Source organism: Acipenser ruthenus, chromosome 3 (assembly GCF_902713425.1).
Source record: "Acipenser ruthenus chromosome 3, fAciRut3.2 maternal haplotype, whole genome shotgun sequence".
NCBI lineage: Eukaryota > Metazoa > Chordata > Actinopteri > Acipenseriformes > Acipenseridae > Acipenser > Acipenser ruthenus.
The window spans coordinates 6,268,602-6,290,589 of NC_081191.1; the positions used below are offsets into that span (position 1 = coordinate 6,268,602).

Genomic DNA, 21,988 nt, shown 5'->3' on the forward strand with positions numbered 1-21,988 from the left:
ACTCCTTTCAAAAAGCTTTATATATGTATCCGACTATCTGGATACTTCATAAAAATGTCACCATTTAGGTGAAACATTAAGCACCTACCCATTTTGCTGTGGGCTGTTGAGATAAATTTGGACCAGGTGCTCCTTCCCTCGCAGAACCCCTTGATGTGTTCTGATAATGAGTTAGAAAACGGATTCTGTCAGCTTTCAGCTGGCATGAAGAATGCAATTAGAGCTGTTTTAAAACCATCAAGGGACCTTTGCCAATAAAACCAGTGTTAGGATACCAGAACTCGAATTCTGAACAAACTATAGAGGGGGAGGGGTATTAAAAACTCCAAATTGTGAAGTAAACAGTAAACGTCTGTTGTGCTGATGTGAAAAAAAAGAAGCAGGCATGCACTGCTTGTTTTTTTTTTCCTTTTTTAATTTAAATTCCCATTTGCTTAATGTATTTAAAACAGAAATGTTGTGTAAGCCATGTAAACCAGACCTCTTATGAAAAAGTCGGCATGGCTGTGTTCAAGTAACAGACACATACATGGCACACTGCAGCCCGAATGTTCTTTTAAAATGTATTTCAATGATGTTGAAATAATAATTAATGAGAGAAGGCAATATTATATTTAAGGAGTAGCAAACATGTACATTATTGATCCGTATTGGTGACTAAGACACGGCTCGATTTGATTTTAAATTTAGGTTAAAATAACAATGTTCTGATAAACTAATTGTAACTGTCTGTTTTGCTGTACACACTTACGGTTTTGGATGCAGATTTGTTTTTAACAAAATAGTCAGTCACTGAGGTTAAAGCCATATAGTAAATGACAAAGTGATTCAGGTTATTATAGTGAAGTTTAGGACAGTAAGTCAGTAAACAATAATTGAATCCTATGCCTGGTTTAAGCCTGTAGAATGCTTACAATACAAAATGAACTTATTACAACACTGTTTATTTGAAATAGTAGTAGACAGTCATCTCAAAACAGACCTTTGAAATCATTCACTTTACTTCATTTCAGTGTCAAAAACTAAACCCAGAAATATTTGTAACTTTGTTGCCGTAGCTGAGATTTGCATCTGTCTGCAAAGCTAATTACATGTCAAACACAGCAAGTTAACTTGCTCTTAAAATACCAGTGGTTGATATTCCACCAAAAAGTATTTATCTTGTGTAACTCGCCAGTTTTCCTTAAACAGCAGTGACAGCTCTTTAGGTGCAGGTGATGAGAAGGCTTGAATAAAAAGATCAGTTTTGGTTTTAAAACGGGCAGCAAACTGGATTCCTTAAAATCCGCTGGCAGCGAGTTCCAGTGCCTTGGCGATCAGTGGCTAAAATCTGTGGGTGCAACGCTTATCGCTGAAATAGGGTGGGTAGAATGTTTGTTTGAGAAAGGGTACTGCACGAAAAACAGAAAAACAAAATGCAACAGGAAGAAATAAGTCAAAAAATTTTAAGAGCAATACACATTGGGAATTAACTGGCATTCTCAACTGTTTTATTGGTAATGGGACCTGAGGAAAATACCTGCTAATATACTGTCTGTATTTTGAAGTTTTTGAATTGATCAGATCTTCCAGGTTCTTGCTTTACCTGCCAGGTCTGTGAGTTAAGGTGTACCTTTTTAGATGTGACATGGTTACCTGGATACTGTAGTTCACATACAGAACACTGAATGGTAGAAATAAATATGTACATAACAGAATAATTATTGGGTTATATCACAACCATCTTTCACTCTTTTGCGCTAATGAACATATTACATTCATGTCAAACTGTTTAATCTGTAAGTGTTTGGGAAAACATACTTTTTTGTTGTTTTGGTCTGTTCATTTTATACTGCTGTATGATATGTTTTTTAGAAGTTATTTTGCCATGCAGAACAGTATAACTTACAGGTTAAATGTTTTATTGTAACTGAATCCTCTTGGTGGAAAGCCAATTGTGGAGGGGAAAAAAGGAAAGATCTTGTAGATAATCAAGGCTGGCCCTAATGGTTGCAAACGTAAAGGAAGTCTGCTCTCTGCTCAAACAAAGCAGCGTTGAACGTTAAGGGCAGTGTAATGGGCAGATACTACATATAAAGGTTGTCACTGTAGCACCAGGGACCAAAAAAGTTGTTTTTCATGTTTCCATTTTGACACAAGATTTTCCCACTTAAAGCATCTTACATTCCACAAAGGATCGGTATGTACCCTGTGCAACCAAATTCATCTACTGTGCTTCCACATAAAACTTGAGTGCTGTTGTGAAATGCATACAAACGACCAACTATGGGAAGTTCTAGACTTCTACTTTACAGATGTTTGGCTATTGTTAATTCTCTTAAGGTAGATTATAATCCACAATAAAGGGGGAAAAAATCAGGTAAAAGTCTTGCAGTGAAGGACAGATTTTTAATGTAGCATTTTTAATGATAGTTTCAATTAGGCTTAGTCAGATGTAGAGCAGCAAACAAAAAATGGGTGCATTAATTAAAGTAATATAAATCTATATAGAAAGCTAAAAGCATCCCTTACAACTTCAAAGACCTCGTGTCCTTCTTTTGAACCCACTCATCTTGGAACCAGTGCAATGCAAAATAAAAGTCAGCATTATTGTTCTTAGCAGATTGGTAACCTACACCAGGCTACACTGTCTGTTGTTAAATTATCAAACGTTTTGATGTACGTCTAGATCGGTTAAAAAAAACTTGTTCTGGACTGCCTTTTACTGTTCAACATTTAATGGGGCAGATTTAATTACTTTACAATGTAAAAAACATGGAACAGGAAATGATTATTTGTTGGGATCAGTACGACTCAGGGTGGTCAGTGCAAACTCCTCATCAAACAATACAATAAGGAAGGCAGTTTGTACCAGTTACAGAAGTCACAGCATATTTTAATGAGCGCAGTCTTCAAATATTGCTTGTAGAGGACCTTTTGAAACACACACACACACACACACACATATATATATATATATAACGGGGAGGGAACAGTTTGTACTTGAAAGAGGGGTCAATTAATCATTTACATCAGTGCTATCTGTCTCCATGGATTGTGTTGTATGTAGGATCACTAGCAGAAAAAAATACCCTTCTGCTCTTTGAGCTACTGTACCATTTTAATAATATGACATATCCTAAACGTTTATGGCATTTTATTCTATAAATCACGTTATACAATTCAGGATTAAGGACCACCTCTGTTAAGGGCAACCTGTCTGCAATGCGACTGACTTTTACCAGTGCCAGACATTTAAGCCTTAATATAAAACAGCCCAAATACAAAGGCCACGTGTCTGCATGGGCTGCTTTATCCAAGTCTCTAGGGTGGCCTTTATAGATACAGGTTTAACTGTGTAATCTTAACACACGCTGCCTTTACAGGGTGCCAAAACATATTGATCAATAAATAATTACATGGACAGCTAGTACGTGCAATATGCTTTGCTTGACATTTGCAGTGTATCACATTAGTCCACTTGATGCGCCAAACAGAGGGATTAATTGAGTTTCATCCACTTGCTTGGACTAGTGGCAGTACCAGGATTGCTAATCCCAATTTCAGCACACCAAAAGTTGATTAGATCATTGGGATCACCAGTTAAACTAGATCAAGTGTAGTAGTGATTGCAGTGTGCTAAACCAGACCATCGTGGTCACAAAAAATATCCAGATGAAATGATTAATTAGTCCTATGAAGTAAGAGACAAGCCAGCCATTGTTCTATCACAATAACCCTGTAACCTATATCAGTTAACCTATAGCAATAAACTGTGATGAGTCTGTAGATAAAGAACAGAACAAATGGTGAATTTTCACTACAATGTATCTCTCTATTCCCCATGCAAATATATGGTGGTGGTGGTGGTGGGGGAGGGGAATTGTCCTGCAAACGTGTACATTTTACAGCATACAGTATGTGTAGAACAGTGAATTCCACTTATCTTTAAATATGACCGATTTAATATGTTAAGTCAATACGGGAAAAAAAAGGTCATGTCAATAAAATACATTTGTTCTATATACTGTTCAATGGGTTGGGCCCCATGATCAGATCAACTAAACTAATTAACTAGATCTTCTCATTTGTACACTGGAATTGGGACTAATTTGGTTAATTCCTGGGGGTTTTCTGTTTCCGAAGTTAGTCTGCTTGAAGTGAACTAAACCACTGGTGCACTGCAGTTGAGCTGGTCAGTTTACTGATGTAAGAGTAAAAGTTCATTGCATGTTGTTGTATGTCCTTTGTTTTCTGCTAGGGAAAAGTACATTTAAGTTGGTTTTGCCCACATGATTATGCATATTTTTTACTTCCCTTTGGTCCGAAACTATTGTTAATCTGCAAATAAACATCTTTCTCAATGTGGACTGTGGTCCCTTCAGAATCGTGAGGATCTGTTATGTGAATGAAATGCTGTGTTATGATTGAGAGAGTGTGTGTGTGTGTGTGTGTCTATCTATCTATCTATCTATCTACACACTCACACACACAGACAACTATGCACATATATTATATTTGATATTTGTAGTACTAATATAATCTGCTGTCTTAAATAGAATTTGTCGTATAACATTTTTATTTTATTTTATTTTATTTTATTTTATTTATTCATTGATTGATTTTTTTTAAAGCAGGTCTTTCCTGTTTAGTTGTAAATTTGTGCCAGAAGCAGTCTGAATTCTTTCCTAATTATACAGTGGTCAAGTTTTCATTTACAACCTAAAGTAGGACACAAAGTGAAACTGCAAATTCAGAAATGTAGTGTAGTGTGTTTTTAATATATTCTAATATGGTCTGAGTTAAAATGTGCTAAAACAATGTAGTTACTTACAGAATACACATAAAGTTAAGCATCTTAACTTTGATACAGCGAAGCCTCATTAAATGTAAGATGGCAGCGCAAACTGCTTCTTTTGTGCTAGATTTAATGATTTAAATAATACCCTAAGAATACTGCATCTGTAAGCCATTACACAGGCAGACATTAATTATGTGCACATAACAAACCACTGATGATGCGAAGGATCATACCTAATGACACCATCTCGGTCCCCCACTGATCAACTAAAATAATGCATTGTAATATTTTCTTTTCAAGGATCTGTTTTTATCGAAGTGATACTTGATCATTATAAATAATGAGTGATTTTGCATGTGTGGTACAAAGCTGAGTTCGCTTCAGTAGCATGCAATATTCCTGCTAAGTCACTATATAGTCTAGTGCTAAATATCAAACCTTTGATAAACTTGTATTTTTTTGGTGTGAAAAAAACACACAAAAGAGTTTAATTCAAGTTTCGCTGCTTTTTATAATTTGATGTAGAAATGTTTTCACCTAACAGGTTTAACAAAATAAACAACTTCATAATCTTTTTTTCTGTCCTTCCTTTTCATAGTTGCTTTTGGTTTGCTTGAGGTAGGCATGTTTAGAAACACTAGAATCCCATTTACAGTACTAAGCTGCACTCATTTGTTTTAATATATAGTCAGATTAGTTTGACAAACCTGGACCATTTTTCACTAGGTGCTCAAACAAATCCTGCAACACTAGGACTGCTTTGACCAACATACCTCTCTGTTTTCATGTAGTTCTTATTTTCACCCACAAGGTGGCAATGTTGCAACAGTCAGAAATAGCAGGCGTGTTGCCTGTTAACCACAAAGCCCAAGCTTTTATGGTTAGCTGTGCTTTGTTCAGACAAACGTCAGTGGGCAGTTTTTATTTTATTTTATTTTTGTAAAGTAGAGCCTGGTTCACCTCAGGGTGTGGAAATTGCCTACTGTAGCGTTACAAAACAGTAACAGTCTGGAAAAGTTTGGGAAACGAAACGACCACATGTATTACGTGGTGTAATCCATATGTGTAAAATTGGAAACGAAAATGGATTTGAATGTGATTGAAGTCAAAATTAAAATACTAATTGCTATATAACCATAATTTGTATATCGCAGCTATAATCTGCGAACGACTTTCAAATACAGCAACTGCTGTGTATTTCGAACAACGCTTTTATTTCATGTTTTAATAAAAGCGGATAAGCTTCCACTGCCCAGCATGCCGATCATGGTTAATGTAATGGCGTTCCTTGTGCTCGTGGATTATGAACTATATCTCTTACCACCAAACAATCCTTCCCAAAAACGTATACTTCAAAGCAGGTAGAGGTCGCATGGAGGATTTTTAAATTTTATTATTATTATTATTGTTATTATTATTATTATTATTATTATTATTATTATTATTATTATTATTTTATTTATTTATTTATTTATTTATTTTTTTTTTACTGTTCTGTTTGCTTAACAAGACGGGACTTGGTGGCAGCACTAAATTTGATTACTTGCTCAGGTGAATAGTAAGACAACTAAGCTGATCGTGGGGTGCTGAAAAATATTAATACAAGATTTATGATGTATAAATCTTAGTGAGGTAGAGCACAAATATTGTGACAGTACAGTACAATATTGAATTATTTATTAGGCATTGACTATCCTCCCCGCCACCACCACCCTTGTTTTACATTTGACTTTTTATGAAATCTGTTTGTGAATTAACTGTCTTTTTAATGAGATCTATACAGTATTATATGGATGTAGAAAATAAAAGTTATATTTTGGTGACTAATAATTACCGTCAGGGTTCATGGTCAACAATTAGAAAACAATATCTGACAAGGTCGGAAATGTCATGTTTGAATGAAACTGCACTAATTTAGTTTTTGTGGTGCTGCAAGATATGCAATACTGTTAGTTATAAAAAGTCCTTATACTGGTGTGAAATGTGAACCCCTCGATTTTTCTATCTCATCCCCTTCCACTGCAATACATACTGCACACAGTTAGAGACTGTCTAGCCTTTAGTCATGATGTAAATTGTATGGGTTTGACCTGTATTTATTAAACTTGTTTTGTTTTTTTCTTCTCTTGTTTGGTACATACATGAATATTATTTTACTGAAGATACATGATAAATGCATACTGATCTTCCCTATTTAGTGTGCGTTGATTATTGTCACAATAAACACTGCATCCCGTCATCTCTTCAGATGCATATTCCAGGTGTCCCTCAAACATGTATTCCTACAACAGTGTTTGTCTACAAGGTACAGGATTATAAGGAGGAACCTGTCTGTATCGCTTTTTATTTTTGTGTACATCTGTTTTTTGCACCTCATACTTATAGCTATAATTTTACATTTACTGCATTAGGGGTTGTACAGTGTTACTAACATACTTGTCGTCTTCGGAAGTGCTCGTCAGCTTGCATTGTATCAGCTGCTTTTAATTCTGTTTTTCTTCTCTCTTTTAGATACAGATCCCAGAGTTTTAGAGAAACAAGAACTACAGCAGCCCACATATGTTGCCCTCAGTTACATCAACAGGTGAGCAGACTGGATTCTTCTTAGCACATTGTTTATTTATTTGTTGGTTTTCCTTAATCATTAACAAAATTAAGGACTTTTATTGAATTAATTAAAGATAAAAGAAGACATGCATACCTGCAATTACAGTCCTTCATCCAGGGTGTTTTAACACCTGGAACCAGACTGGCCAACCTGGATAAAGGGGCTACAGAGTTCTTGTTGGAGCATTTAAGCAAGGCCATCATTTATAATACTTAAATGAAAACACAGCCATGTCACTGTAGCACAGAGTGAATTATTAACATAGGTACTAATGCTACTTTGTAATTTTAAGTAGCACAGTTACTGCGTTGAATGGCAGCGCACAGAGAATTGTAACTGATGCCCAATGCAGAGCGGTTTGGGTTGGCAGAGCAGTGATGCGGCAGCATTGCATTGTCTCTGCCTTTTGAAGACACTGTTTTTTCATACCCTCAGACGCAGTAGTGAAGTGGCAGCTAAGAGACAGTGAATGAAGGTCTGCTTCCCATATTTGTTGAAGGGTTATGGAGCACACTCTGTGTGGCAGGACAGTGCAGCATGCAGTAGCCACATAAATTAGTTGAACACAAAGCAAAATGGACTGATCAAAGTAACATGTCCCTTGTTTTTTTTTTAATGTTTCTGGCCACTAAGCAAATCATGTGTTTTTATTCATCATGTCTTTCACACCCTGCCATCTGATCTTGTCTGGAGAAGCGACATGACAAACCTCAATTCCAAATGCTTACAGGATGTGGCCCGATTTTATTGCAATGAGGGTAAAGAAAAAACATGAAGGGTTTTACTTAAGTGCTTGTTTACAAAGTTCAGGTGTTGGCAATGTGGTAAAACAATGTCATCTGAATTAGAAATCTGAATTGTACTTTGCTTCCTGCTGGGTGTTTTTGATATATTGCCACTTGCAATTAATGGGAATGCTTTACAGATTTTGAAACATGATACCAATTTAAAAAAAAAAACCGGATACATGGAAACATAGAGGTAGTGTGTGAGCATAAAGTAAATGATACCATTGTCTATTTGTGCACAAACCAATAAAAGGGACACAGGCAAGCAAACGAAAGCCAGAAACCAAGACGTACTTGTACTTTAAAAGATCAACAGGATATGCAATACTTTCCAGTTCAAGCTTAGGGTAACAAACTGGAGGAGGAACATATGTTACGTTTACAGTATGAGAAGGCTGAAGGGGGCAGCATTAATACGACTTGCCTATCTGTTGGATTTGTAACATTAACTTTACAAGGAATAGCTTCTAGAATATTTTTAATGCAATAATCTGAAAAGACATAAAATATGAGGTGCATTTTATTGAATCATTTGAATGCTCACATCAGGTGGAGATGAAGAAATCAGGTACCACCACAGCAGACGAGAACTGTGCATTAGTTATTTATGGCTTATGTCATGCTGACTTATGGGCCTACCCTTTTAATAATGCCCTGGTTTGTCAGGCTTGCTCAATATTAGAATTCTTGCAGCATATGTGCTGTATGTGCAGTAAAATCTAAACCCAGCAACCCCAGTACAGTGTGTAAATTCTGGACACTGTTTCATATGTAAACCAGTCCTTTCTTTAGTGCAATAAAATCTAAACCCAGCAACCCCAGTACAATGTGTACACTCTGGGCACTGTTTCATATGTAGACCAGTCCTTTCTTTAGTGCAATAAAATCTAAACCCAGCAATCCCAGTACAGTTTGTACACTCTGGGCACTGTGTTTCATATGTAGACCAGACCTTTCCTTAAGTTTTAAACTGGGAAGGAAAACTATCATTCTCTCTTTCAGGCTGCACACTTGCTTATGGTACACTATGATGTAGTATATAACTCCCCTGAATTAAATACAATGTCTTTCAATTATTCTTAAATTATTAAAAAGGACTGAACCTTGCTTTGGTCAGTGTCTTCCGTCAATGACATACATTTCTTCCTTGGTAACGTTGTTGCTCACAGTCAGCACAATAACAATTTGTTGTTCGTGGCACGTTTGCTGTTTGTACATTGTGTGAAGCACAGTCTTTCCAGCTGCTGGCAGTACAAATGGCACAGCAGGAGGTTTTTTGTGACTGGAGAGAGATACGGTGCGGTGTTCTGCAGGAAGAGGGCTATTGTGAATACCATTGCGATAGGCGATACAATAAATATATACAGTGAAGTATTTTGCTTAAAGAGCCAGCTGCCCAACTTTTGAGTGTGGCTTGTATACTTTTATCAAGTGAGTGTGTTTTGAAAACAAACAGTGGAGGTACTTGTTGGCAAGGTTTCTAAAAAGGGGTGGTTAGGAAACTTCACCTGGAACATTCTATTTTAATTGAGTTAATTGGCCTCCATTTTGTATCATACTGATCGCATACATTCATATGGTTGAATTTTAGGCATTTGAGTAAATGGCAGTTTAACATACTGCCAGTTGATCCAAAATACCGCCTACCAAATGCAATAAACCTCATTTAGAGGTACTTGATGTATGGTAAACCATTTTTTAAATTTTTTTTTTTATGTGATTTAGTTCTCTAGCTCACGATTTCCATTTTTATTTTAATATCTAAGCCTTGTACTGATTTTTGAACGGTTTGATCTGGGCCCCAGACTGAGTATTCATAACAAGAAAATATGTGATTCTGTTCAGTTTAAGCTACTTGACATCATTGTGTGAAGACTATTAACCCATTGGTTATCCTTCTGTAGGTTACATTATATGTTTGATCTGTTCTAAAACTACACACCTTAAATCATTTATTTTGTGTCTTTTATTTACACCCATGGCTTGGTTGTATGTTACAAACAAGCTTGTTATTAGAAGTTACTACTGTAGAAACCGGAAGCGCATTGGTGGGCTGATGTTATTTAACTTTAAAAGAATTACCTTGGGTCCTGTGATGGGGATGTAATTTCCATAAAGAAATGATAACTAGATTAGTGCCTTGATATACTGTACAGATTTGAAATGCACTTTATTATTAAATGCACAGCTATGCATTGTTTGTATACTCTGTAAAGACACCAGTTTGATTCTTGTGAGGTGTTAATGTATGTATAAGGCTGGATGTGAATAACCCAATGCGGTTGACAAGTTTTACTCATAAGCTTTAGCACATTCTGAATTAAAAGCTGGTTGTGCCAGTTGAAGTGAATTAATAATATTTATGAGGTATTAGTATTATTTATCGTGAGCCATTGACTGTTAGAATTATTTTGAATGAATAGCCTTGGGTCTTGTTACGGGGACAGTCTCTTCCCTAGTTGTACAGCTGTAGTGATTTCATAATGCTAAACGATGGTTTTCTTATATGCAGACATGGCATGTACAGGGCTATTATTACATGTGCAGCTCTGCACTTTAATTGAATTCCTGTAAAGTGAGCCTGCAACTGAAGATCTGTTCTAATTCATATTTTTGAGACGTTAATAAAGAGTGTATATGTTTAATTTGTTGTAATACATTTTATGTGAACACATACTGCAGATAATGGAATCACAAACAAGAAACAGGTTTGTGAAAGCTTGCAGAATTGGGAAATGGATGCTGTGGCATTTTTGTTTTTCTTAATTTACCTTGAAACATTTATTTTGAAAGATAAAGTGCATATACTAGAGTAGGGCTGTGTTTGAAAGACTGGTGAATCAGAAATGTAAATAATTACATTTCTGAAACACGCAAGCAAACGTACTTGTTTCAGAAACCTAAAAGAATTGACTACAAATTCAACTTTTGAAATGTTCTGAATGATTTCTTAAGATTGTTATATTGACAAATGTAAATGTGTGTAGGCTATACTACAGGGATGGAAATAAGACTCCTATTTCATAGCAGTTCCACCTGTTCCAGGTTTTACTACGAGCTTGATTAGCCACAGTGAATAGGTAACAAGCTCAGGTGTGTTTTATTAAACTCATAGTATTTAGGTCTATATTATTTTGACTGTCGCTATCTGACACAAAGTCCAAAAAACACAGAAGATAAACTGTATGAAATGAATTGGTGAAATATGCCTGCGCCAGTCTATTTACAGGCTACTCATTCTGATTGTCAGTTGTCCACAATTAGTTATCTTTTCTATCTAATATAATAACTTTGTCATTTGTTTCCTAAATGAACTGCAGTGAAATCCGAAATAATCTGGTCACCAGTAATCTGACATGCGATTCTTATTCAAAGAGCCTTTTGTCATTGTAATAAAGAAAAAAAAAGATTGATGCTAAACTTAGGTGAGCATCAAAACAGGTTTGATTTCTACAGTATATTGAGTTTTTGCCATTTTCTGTTCTTATTTTGGAAATCTCTTCTGTGCCATAAAAATGTAAGAAGGTGACTGGTATTAAAACGTAGCTTCAAAATCCTGCGCTGGGTGGCCCGTCGTCTTTCCTTAACTCTGCAGTGGATGGTCATTATAAAGGTCATTTAGTTCACATGCAAACATTTTACAGTTCTCAACCCTTTTTTTCATGGTCTTTTGTATGTCTGTTGTTTGAAAAATAACACTGATTTTACATCTTCTTGTAACTGAAGTGTGATGTTAGAAAAATGTGTTTTTTAAACACTGAAAAACTCATTAAGAGATAAAAGAACATTCACGTTCATTTGTTTGTTTTTATTGTTGGGGATATAGCTTAGACTTTTCCTTTTTAACCGTAAAATTAAAAAAAAATCATGAACCGCAAAATTCTTAAACAATGTTTACCACTTCACAAAAATGAGGCAAATTGAGACCAACCTACTAATTTAAAAGTGTTTTATAAAGTGTTTTAAACAAAAAAATATATAAATGAAAGAATACAAGATAAAAAAGAAATCCTGTCTTTGGTTTTGAGTAAAAAATGGAAAATGATATATATATATATATATATATATATATATATATATATATATATATATATATATATATACATACATATATACATATATATATATATACACACAAATTAAGTTTCATGTAGGTTGCGGCGATGTATAAACAGGCTTTACAGTTTTATATAGTCTTGTGCTGTTTGTGCTTCGTCAACAAAGACAATCAAACACGTCTATTTAATTAAAAGTCATGACATTGGAAAACAATACAAATCTACAGTATACAATTATTTTATATTTTACCGATGAAAAATAAAACATTCACCTACATTTTTTTCTTTTAAATCTGTTTAAAATGTTGCTATAAACATCTGAAGATGTTTACACATTGCACTAAAAAAGCAACATTAAATTTCACAGCAGCCTGTCACTGTGTTGCTGTTGGAAACCAGCAGTAGCTACAGAACTTGGAACTGCACGACTTCCACAAGCTTCTCAGCAGGGAAGCTGCTTTCGCCATGGCATTATTTCAGTATGATTTGGGGTTCTGCCTTAGCTGTAAATTAAGAAACTGCTTTACCAGCTTGTAGTGAAAGCACAAAAATAATAATAATACAAAAAAAGCACTGCTTGAAACGTTGTTGACTTACAAAACTTATAAAATGGATTAAGCTTTTTAACAGTTACATGTATGTGTGCCTGAAATGTATTCCTTCCAGTACACTGTAACACTATAGTAACTTTACAGAAATATTACCACAGGGCACCTAATACTCCAATGTCCTTAGAAACAAAAATAGACATTTATTTATGTTTTGGAGTGGAGTTATCACAAATTATGATCCTTCAATTTGTTATTGTCCTCAATCTTAACCCCAAAACGCTCAATTAAAATAAGAAACTACACTACACTACAAGACACTAGCCCGGTGAGATCTATTGAATGCTTACTGGGATACAGCGGAGGCACATCCATTTATTTGTCTGTCCACACAGCTTTACCTACTAGTACAGTATATTTTGTGAACCACTGGTGTCTTTGGTTAACTTTTTTTAAATTGTAGCTATTTCTGTATATGTATGTGGCAAAGCGCCCCGCCCCTGTGTGCATTTCTGTGTATGTGTTGTATGTTGCGCGTGTAAATCTTGGTGTATAGATTGGTACACGGGATATAAACGGGTCTGTGTTTCACATGTATTTAAAGTGTAGATTTGTATTTAGGCACGAGGAGAGCACAAATCACTTCACGTGCTGGTTAAATGTAATATGTGAGCACGGGGTTGCACAGAATTAATTCACGTGCTGGGATTCAAGTGAATAATTAATTAGTAATTGAATCCCAGCACAACAGTATAAATAGGCACATTTTTAGTCAGTCAGGGTTGGGTGTTCGAGAGTGGAGAACGGGTGAGAGAGAAGGAGAACGTAAAAGTAGTAAAAATAATATCTAGAAGTGTTTGTACTCACCGTGTTTGTTTGTCTCTCCGTGCACCGTTTGTTAAGTGTTTAGTACGTTTTGTTTGTCTTTTTATTTTGGCGTGTAGTGCCGTGTCCCGTGTTTTTGTCTGTTCAAACCTTTTATTTTCTGTGCTGTTTTATTAAATGCTGAGCGAAACCATTCGCTCAGCTCCACCAAAACCCCAAGTCTCTGTCTGTTTGTGTTCCTGTTTCTGGTCTGACGCCACCCACTCCGGCCGTCTTTGTGACACGTGGTGTCCTGCGTGGGATCGACAGCGCCTCCAGGACTCAGGCCAGAGCAGGAACCGCATTTTGTGAAAAAAAAAAGTGTTGGATTACAAAAAAAATATATATATATATATAAATAAAATGGGATGGAAGGAGGATAAAGAGGTGAAGGACAGGGAGGAGGAGTGCCGCCTAAGGGCCAGACATCCACGGCGATCTAACAAGCCAACGCCGGGGTGCCTCCTCTGCGACCAGGATCATCTGTTCGCCAACTGTCCCTTCCGCAGTTATGAGGAGGAGCCTGAGCGTACACAGCCCAAGTGGGAGGAGCCTGAGCGTCCACAGCCCAAGTGGGAGGAGCCTGAGCGTCCACAGCCCAAGTGGGAGGAGCCTGAGCGTCCACAGCCCAAGTGGGAGGAGCCTGAGCGTCCTACGCCCGAGTGGGAGGAGCCCGAGCGTCCTACGCCTGAGTGGGAGGAGCCCGAGCGTCCTACGCCTGAGTGGGAGGAGCCCGAACGTCCTACGCCTGAGTGGGAGGAGCCCGAACGTCCTACGCCTGAGTGGGGGGAGCCCGAACGTCCACAGCCCAAGAGGGGGGAGTCGGTGCGTCCACAGCCCAAAAGGGAGGAGTCGGTGCGTCCACAGCCCAAAAGGGAGGAGTCGGTGCGTCCACAGCCCAAAGAGAGGAAAGTCGGGGCTTCCATAACCCTAGGAACCAAGCTGCCAGCAGAGGGAGAATGCCTGCTGGTCCCACCTCCACCAGCAGAGGAAGAATGCCTGCTGGTTTCCCCTTCCGAGGCAGAGCCGCACCAGTCCCCTGCAAGAGAGGCAGAGCAGCACCAGTCCCCTGAAAAAGGGGGAGACGACATGCTGCTCCCACCTCCGTCGCCAGGAGACTACACGCTGCTCCCACCTTCACCGGCAGGAGCAGAGCAGCCGGAGCTGTCTCTGCCTCCGCCACCTCCACCGGCAGGAGCAGAGCAGCAGGAGCTGCCTCTGCCTCCGCCACCTCCACCGGCAGGAGCAGAGCAGCAGGAGCTGCCTCTGCCTCCGCCATGTCCACCAGCAGAGGGTGAATGCCTGCTGGGTCCCTGTCGACCAGCAGAGGGTGAATGCCTGCTGGTATCACTTCCCCCACCAGCAGAGGATGAATGCCTGCTGGTATCACTTCCCCCACCAGCAGAGGATGAATGCCTGCTGGTATCACTTTCCCCACCATCACGAGGAGAGAAGCAGGAGCTGCCTCTCCCTTCATCAGAAAGACCAGGGCGGGAAGCTGGCGGCCCTCCGCAGCCCTTGCATAGGCTGCTGAGGGAAGCATGGGTAAGAATCGCCTGGTCGCAGAGGCCGAGAAGAGGGCCAACACCCGCATCCCGGCTGGTCCTGACTCCCTGCCATGCTTCACCCTCGCCTGGGGCTGCCAGCCGTGCCGCATCGCCTGGGGCTGCTAGTTGCTCCGCATCGCAGCAGGAAGTACTGTGGCCGGAACCCCACCAAGGGGAGCTGTCGGCCACGAAGAAAGTGGGGGAGGTCAGGAGACCTGCTCCCACTGCAGCAGTTTCGCTGCCGGAGATCGTGGGGGAGGTCCGGAGACCTGCTCCCACTGCAGCAGTTTCGCTGCCGGAGATCGTGGGGGAGGTCCGGAGACCTGCTCCCACTGCAGCTTCTTCGCTGCCGGCAGTACTGTGGTCGGAGCCCCACCAAAGGGAGCTACCGGCTACAAAGAAGGGGGACGAGGTCTGGAGACCACTTTCCCCAGCAGCAGTTTGGCTGCAGGAGTTCTTGTGGCCGGAGCCCCACAGGAGGGAGCTGCCGGCTACGAAGAAGGGGGAGGTCGGGGGACCACCTGCCCCCGCAGCTTTTTCGCTGCAGGACGGGACCAACAGGCTGTCAGCCGTGCCACTACCGGCAGGGGTGCTGACAGCATGGCCAGCCATGGGCCCACTGAAGCCTCCCTTCCCAGCCCGAGACTTTGTCCTGGACTGCTGGATTTTTAAGGGGGGAGGTGGCCGTTGAGGCCATGTGTGCTGCGCACAAGGGGGGGTATATGTGGCAAAGCGCCCCGCCCCTGTGTGCATTTCTGTGTATGTGTTGTATGTTGCGCGTGTAAATGTTGGTGTATAGATTGGTACACGGGATATAAACGGGTCTGTGTTTCACGTGTATTTAAAGTGTAGATTTGTATTTAGGCACGAGGAGAGCACAAATCACTTCACGTGCTGGTTAAATGTAATATGTGAGCACGGGGTTGCACAGAATTAATTCACGTGCTGGGATTCAAGTGAATAATTAATTAGTAATTGAATCCCAGCACAACAGTATAAATAGGCACATTTTTAGTCAGTCAGGGTTGGGTGTTCGAGAGTGGAGAACGGGTGAGAGAGAAGGAGAACGTAAAAGTAGTAAAAATAATATCTAGAAGTGTTTGTACTCACCGTGTTTGTTTGTCTCTCCGTGCACCGTTTGTTAAGTGTTTAGTACGTTTTGTTTGTCTTATTTTGGCGTGTAGTGCCGTGTCCCGTGTTTTTGTCTGTTCAAACCTTTTATTTTCTGTGCTGTTTTATTAAATGCTGAGCGAAACCATTCGCTCAGCTCCACCAAAACCCCAAGTCTCTGTCTGTTTGTGTTCCTGTTTCTGGTCTGACGCCACCCACTCCGGCCGTCTTTGTGACAATGTTATATATTGTTATTTAACGAAAATCATATAAATATTCACCTTTTTCTACCTGTATAGGAAACAAATATTAAATAAATAACTTGGTTCACTTTCATTCTGCAAATAACAGAAAAACACTTCCTTGACACAGTGTGATGACACATTGAATTTAAGAAAATAAATGTAAAGTGAATAGAAAGGTTTGTTAAAAACAAGGTAATACAGAGGAGCTGTTTCAAAATGGGTTGAACATTCCCTGTAACTATTACCAAATGGAAGGGGGAGCGTTCATGTGTGTTTTTATTATTATTTGTAATTTTGAAATTCCTCTGCAGTTAATGGTTTGATCTTGATCCTATTCTGAACCAGCAGCTACAGTAAGCTTTAGTGCTGCTCTGTGTAGGTTCTAAAAGTATATTGATGGCTGCTTAACAGTATGTGGTAATGAATGAGGCTATGAGAACCACCACCCATCCCCTGCTAGGAGAAGTCTAGGGGCCTGTTTACTCTTACAAGGAAAGGTTGTGGTTACAGTTTGTTAATCTGTTAACCCCATTTGCAGCCTCCATTGGCTATATGCGATTGCCCTAGTGGTCTCTGGGTAGCCGCCATCGGCCATGTTCGATTTTGTGCTATGTGTCCTTTCTTAACCATGTAACTACAGCATTCCTTCACTAAACTGCACCAATCTTCGAGACAGTCAAGCCCTTTGCAAACCTGCCAGACTTCCACAGCTGGATTGATAGGATGTTCACTTTGAAGAGAGTGACAGCTGTTACAGCTGACGCTCTCTCACACACTTACATTCCCAGATCACCTCCACCATTAAGCCCCCCCAAAAACTTCTTATTTGTATTTTCTTTGTCAAAGGACAACAGATACATTTAATACATGTAAGTAATTAATTTTCTGACACTTTAAAAACTTTAGAAATATGTTTATTTAGCATATGCATGTATAAACTAGCACCCCATGTACAGTAGTCTCTGTATTTTACGGGATATATTCATTTAGTAAGTGTATTTTACGGGATATATTCATTTAGTAAGTGTATTTTACGGGATATATTCATTTAGTAAGTGTATTTTACGGGATATATTCATTTAGTAAGTGTATTTTACGGTATATATTCATTTAGTAAGTGTTCAGTAACTATATTTTACGGGATATATTCATTCAGTAACTTATTTTATGGATATATTCATTCAGTAACTATTTTACAGTATATACTCATTCAGTAACTATTTTACAGGATAAATTCATTCAGTAACTGTATTTTACAGGATAAATTCATTCAGTAACTGTATTTTACAGGATAAATTCATTCAGTAACTGTATTTTATCCTGTAAATTTCTTAGCAGACGCCCTTACCCAGGGCGACTTACAATTGTTACAAGATATCACATTATATTTACATACAATTACATTATTTATTCATACAATTACCCATTTATACAGTTGGGTTTTTACTGGAGCAATCTAGGTAAAATACCTTGCTCAAGGGTACATTAGCTGTGTCCCCCACCTGGGATTGAACACACGACCCTCTGGTCAAAAGTCCAGAGCCCTAACCACTACTCCACACTGCTGCCCAAACTTAGCATTATCATACAATTACTGACATCCTCCCGTCGGATTCATTGTGTGAAAGTAAAACAAAACAATTAATTTCCCTTTGTATACCCTTTAAAACATATGGGCTCTATATATATATATATATATATATATATATATATATATATATATATATATATATATATATATTCAGAGTTGGCTTCCTCCACACCCATTATCTTATATATTCATTCAGTAACTGTAATTTACAGGATATATTCCGTCAGTAACTGTATTTTATGGGATATATTCATTCAGTAACTATTTTATGGTGTATATTCATTCAGTAACTGTATTTTATGGGATATATTCATTCAGTAACTGTATTTTATGGGATATATTCATTCAGTAACTGTATTTTACGGGATATATTCATTCAGTAACTGTATTTTATGGGATATATTCATTCAGTAACTGTATTTTACGGGATATATTCATTCAGTAACTGTATTTTACGGGATATATTCATTCAGTAACTGTATTTTATGGGATATATTCATTTAGTAAGTGTATTTTACGGTATATATTCATTTAGTAAGTGTATTTTACGGGATATATTCATTCAGTAACTGTATTTTATGGGATATATTCATTCAGTAACTGTATTTTATGGGATATATTCATTCAGTAACTGTATTTTATGGGATATATTCATTCAGTAACTGTATTTTATGGGATATATTCATTCAGTAACTGTATTTTACGGGATATATTCATTCAGTAACTGTATTTTACGGGATATATTCATTTAGTAAGTGTATTTTACGGGATATATTCATTCAGTAACTGTATTTTATGGGATATATTCATTCAGTAACTGTATTTTATGGGATATATTCATTCAGTAACTGTATTTTATGGGATATATTCATTTAGTAAGTGTATTTTATGGGATATATTCATTCAGTAACTGTATTTTATGGGATATATTCATTCAGTAACTGTATTTTATGGGATATATTCATTCAGTAACTGTATTTTATGGGATATATTCATTCAGTAACTGTATTTTACGGGATATATTCATTCAGTAACTGTATTTTATGGGATATATTCATTTAGTAAGTGTATTTTACGGGATATATTCATTCAGTAACTATATTTTACGGTATATATTCATTTAGTAAGTGTATTTTACGGTATATATTCATTTAGTAAGTGTATTTTACGGGATATATTCATTTAGTAAGTGTATTTTATGGGATATATTCATTTAGTAAGTGTATTTTACGGGATATATTCATTTAGTAAGTGTATTTTACGGGATATATTCATTTAGTAAGTGTATTTTACGGGATATATTCATTCAGTAACTGTATTTTACGGGATATATTCATTCAGTAACTATTTTACGGTATATATTCATTTAGTAAGTGTATTTTACGGGATATATTCATTCAGTAACTATATTTTACGGTATATATTCATTTAGTAAGTGTATTTTACGGTATATATTCATTTAGTAAGTGTATTTTACGGTATATATTCATTTAGTAAGTGTATTTTACGGTATATATTCATTTAGTAAGTGTATTTTACGGGATATATTCATTCAGTAACTATATTTTATGGGATATATTCATTTAGTAACTGTATTTTACGGGATATATTCATTTAGTAACTGTATTTTACGGGATATATTCATTCAGTAACTATATTTTACGGTATATATTCATTTAGTAAGTGTATTTTATGGGATATATTCATTTAGTAAGTGTATTTTACGGGATATATTCATTCAGTAACTATATTTTACGGTATATATTCATTTAGTAAGTGTATTTTACGGGATATATTCATTTAGTAAGTGTATTTTATGGGATATATTCATTTAGTAAGTGTATTTTATGGGATATATTCATTCAGTAACTATATTTTATGGGATATATTCATTTAGTAACTGTATTTTACGGGATATATTCATTTAGTAAGTGTATTTTACGGGATATATTCATTTAGTAAGTGTATTTTACTTGATATATTCATTCAGTAACTATATTTTACGGGATATATTCATTTAGTAAGTGTATTTTACGGGATATATTCATTTAGTAAGTGTATTTTATGGGATATATTCATTTAGTAAGTGTATTTTACGGGATATATTCATTTAGTAAGTGTATTTTACGGTATATATTCATTTAGTAAGTGTATTTTATGGGATATATTCATTTAGTAAGTGTATTTTATGGGATATATTCATTTAGTAAGTGTATTTTACGGGATATATTCATTTAGTAAGTGTATTTTATGGGATATATTCATTTAGTAAGTGTATTTTACGGGATATATTCATTTAGTAAGTGTATTTTATGGTATATATTCATTTAATAAGTGTATTTTATGGGATATATTCATTCAGTAACTATTTTATGGGATGTATTCATTTAGTAAGTGTATTTTACAGGGTATATTCATTCAGTAACTATTTGTTTTATACTGTGTTTTTTATAATATAAAAGTTTTTTTTTTTTATAGCACTTTAAAGACTATGGTAAAAGCAGTCATAAAATGCTTGGCTGTGGGGCGACATCTATGACAAAAAGGCTTGGCTGAAAAGGGGTTAACTGCAACTCGTTTAACGTGGCACAAATCTTGTATTTTGTTTAAGGGCTGTCCTGTGATGTGGCCTGTTTTGTATTTTGGCTAACTGGATGACCTCCCATAGGCATAAAGGAGTCAACAGATGCTGTTTAACTGGACCTCTTTGATAACATCAAGTCCTGCCTCATTCTATTACTGGCAACACGGCCTGCTCAGCTAAAGCTTTGATTCTTTCTTCTGGTTCCCTTTTTCTAACTGCTCTCCCTGCTGAACAGCTTTCCATGTCATAGCTTCTCTCTTTAATGTGGCACACACACCCAGACAGAGCAGTCGCCTTGCACACCAGCTGCGAGTGGATCGTGCATCTGTTGACTTCCTATACCGCACGTGTTGGTGTCGCATATCTACTATGAGTGTGAAGCTCAGCTGGGCCTCTATTACCTGTTGCACAGGAAGTGAATGTGTAGTGTAGTAGCAGAAAGAACAGGCTTGTCGTTGGTTCATCTGGGACTGTTTCAATCATAAGCACAGAAAAGGCAACACAACGTGTAGCTTCTGTACTGTCGTTTGGGCGCAAGAAATATGACGTCTGTTTTGGCGCGGACACGCTAAAACTTTCATTTTGTGATCACATGAACAGTTGCGATGAATGGAGATAATGTTATATACATAGAAAAAAACCACACACACACACACGATAATTATATTTTAAACCGATTTAGATTTTCAAAATGCCGCAGTTTTGTTGAACCAAAAAAAATTGTTTATTTTGAATATTCATTACATTTTGTATATAAATATTTGTTTTAGAAAATATTGTACTAAACTAAAACAAAAATAATAGTAATAAAAAAAAAAGTATGTGTCATGATTGGTGGTGCACATAATGTGAGCAATAATATATAGTTTTAAATTGAAAAAGTGGTTTTGGGGAACTTATTATGAAGTATGTGTTGTAAACACGAATAGTCTAGTTATTGGCAAATATAAAACTGTTTGTTTCTTATTAGGGTTTTATGTTTGTGGTTTTTGCTTAAATAATCATTTTCAGAGCCTAGTAAATACTGGAAATGCTATTGATGAGCATATGCTATTCAAATGGAAAAATAGAAAACAGGTCCATATTTTAGTTTTGTCTGTAGTGATTTTAACATTCGGTCTCAAAACCTGTTTATAAAAAACATTTTTTTCAAACTCCTGTTGCTGCGTCGTCGGGCCACAGCATGCACAGCACTCCTATAGCTGGCTTGCGTCCAGCAGGCAGTGCACACAAGCCAGCAACGTCATCACCTTGCTGCCTTCCCG

The 21,988-nt window shown here is 37.2% G+C and overlaps 1 protein-coding gene across 2 annotated transcripts in view; it reads left to right on the forward strand.

Annotated features, from left to right (window-relative positions):
• Nucleotides 1-21,988, forward strand: part of LOC117435428 (juxtaposed with another zinc finger protein 1-like) — an 81,422-nt gene that overhangs the window by 22,895 nt on the left and 36,539 nt on the right. For both annotated transcript variants that reach the window (XM_034058573.3, XM_034058572.3), the window contains exon 2: nt 7,292-7,364. In XM_034058573.3, coding sequence (XP_033914464.1) covers nt 7,292-7,364 — 73 coding nt within the window. The remainder of the gene's footprint in view (nt 1-7,291; nt 7,365-21,988) is intronic.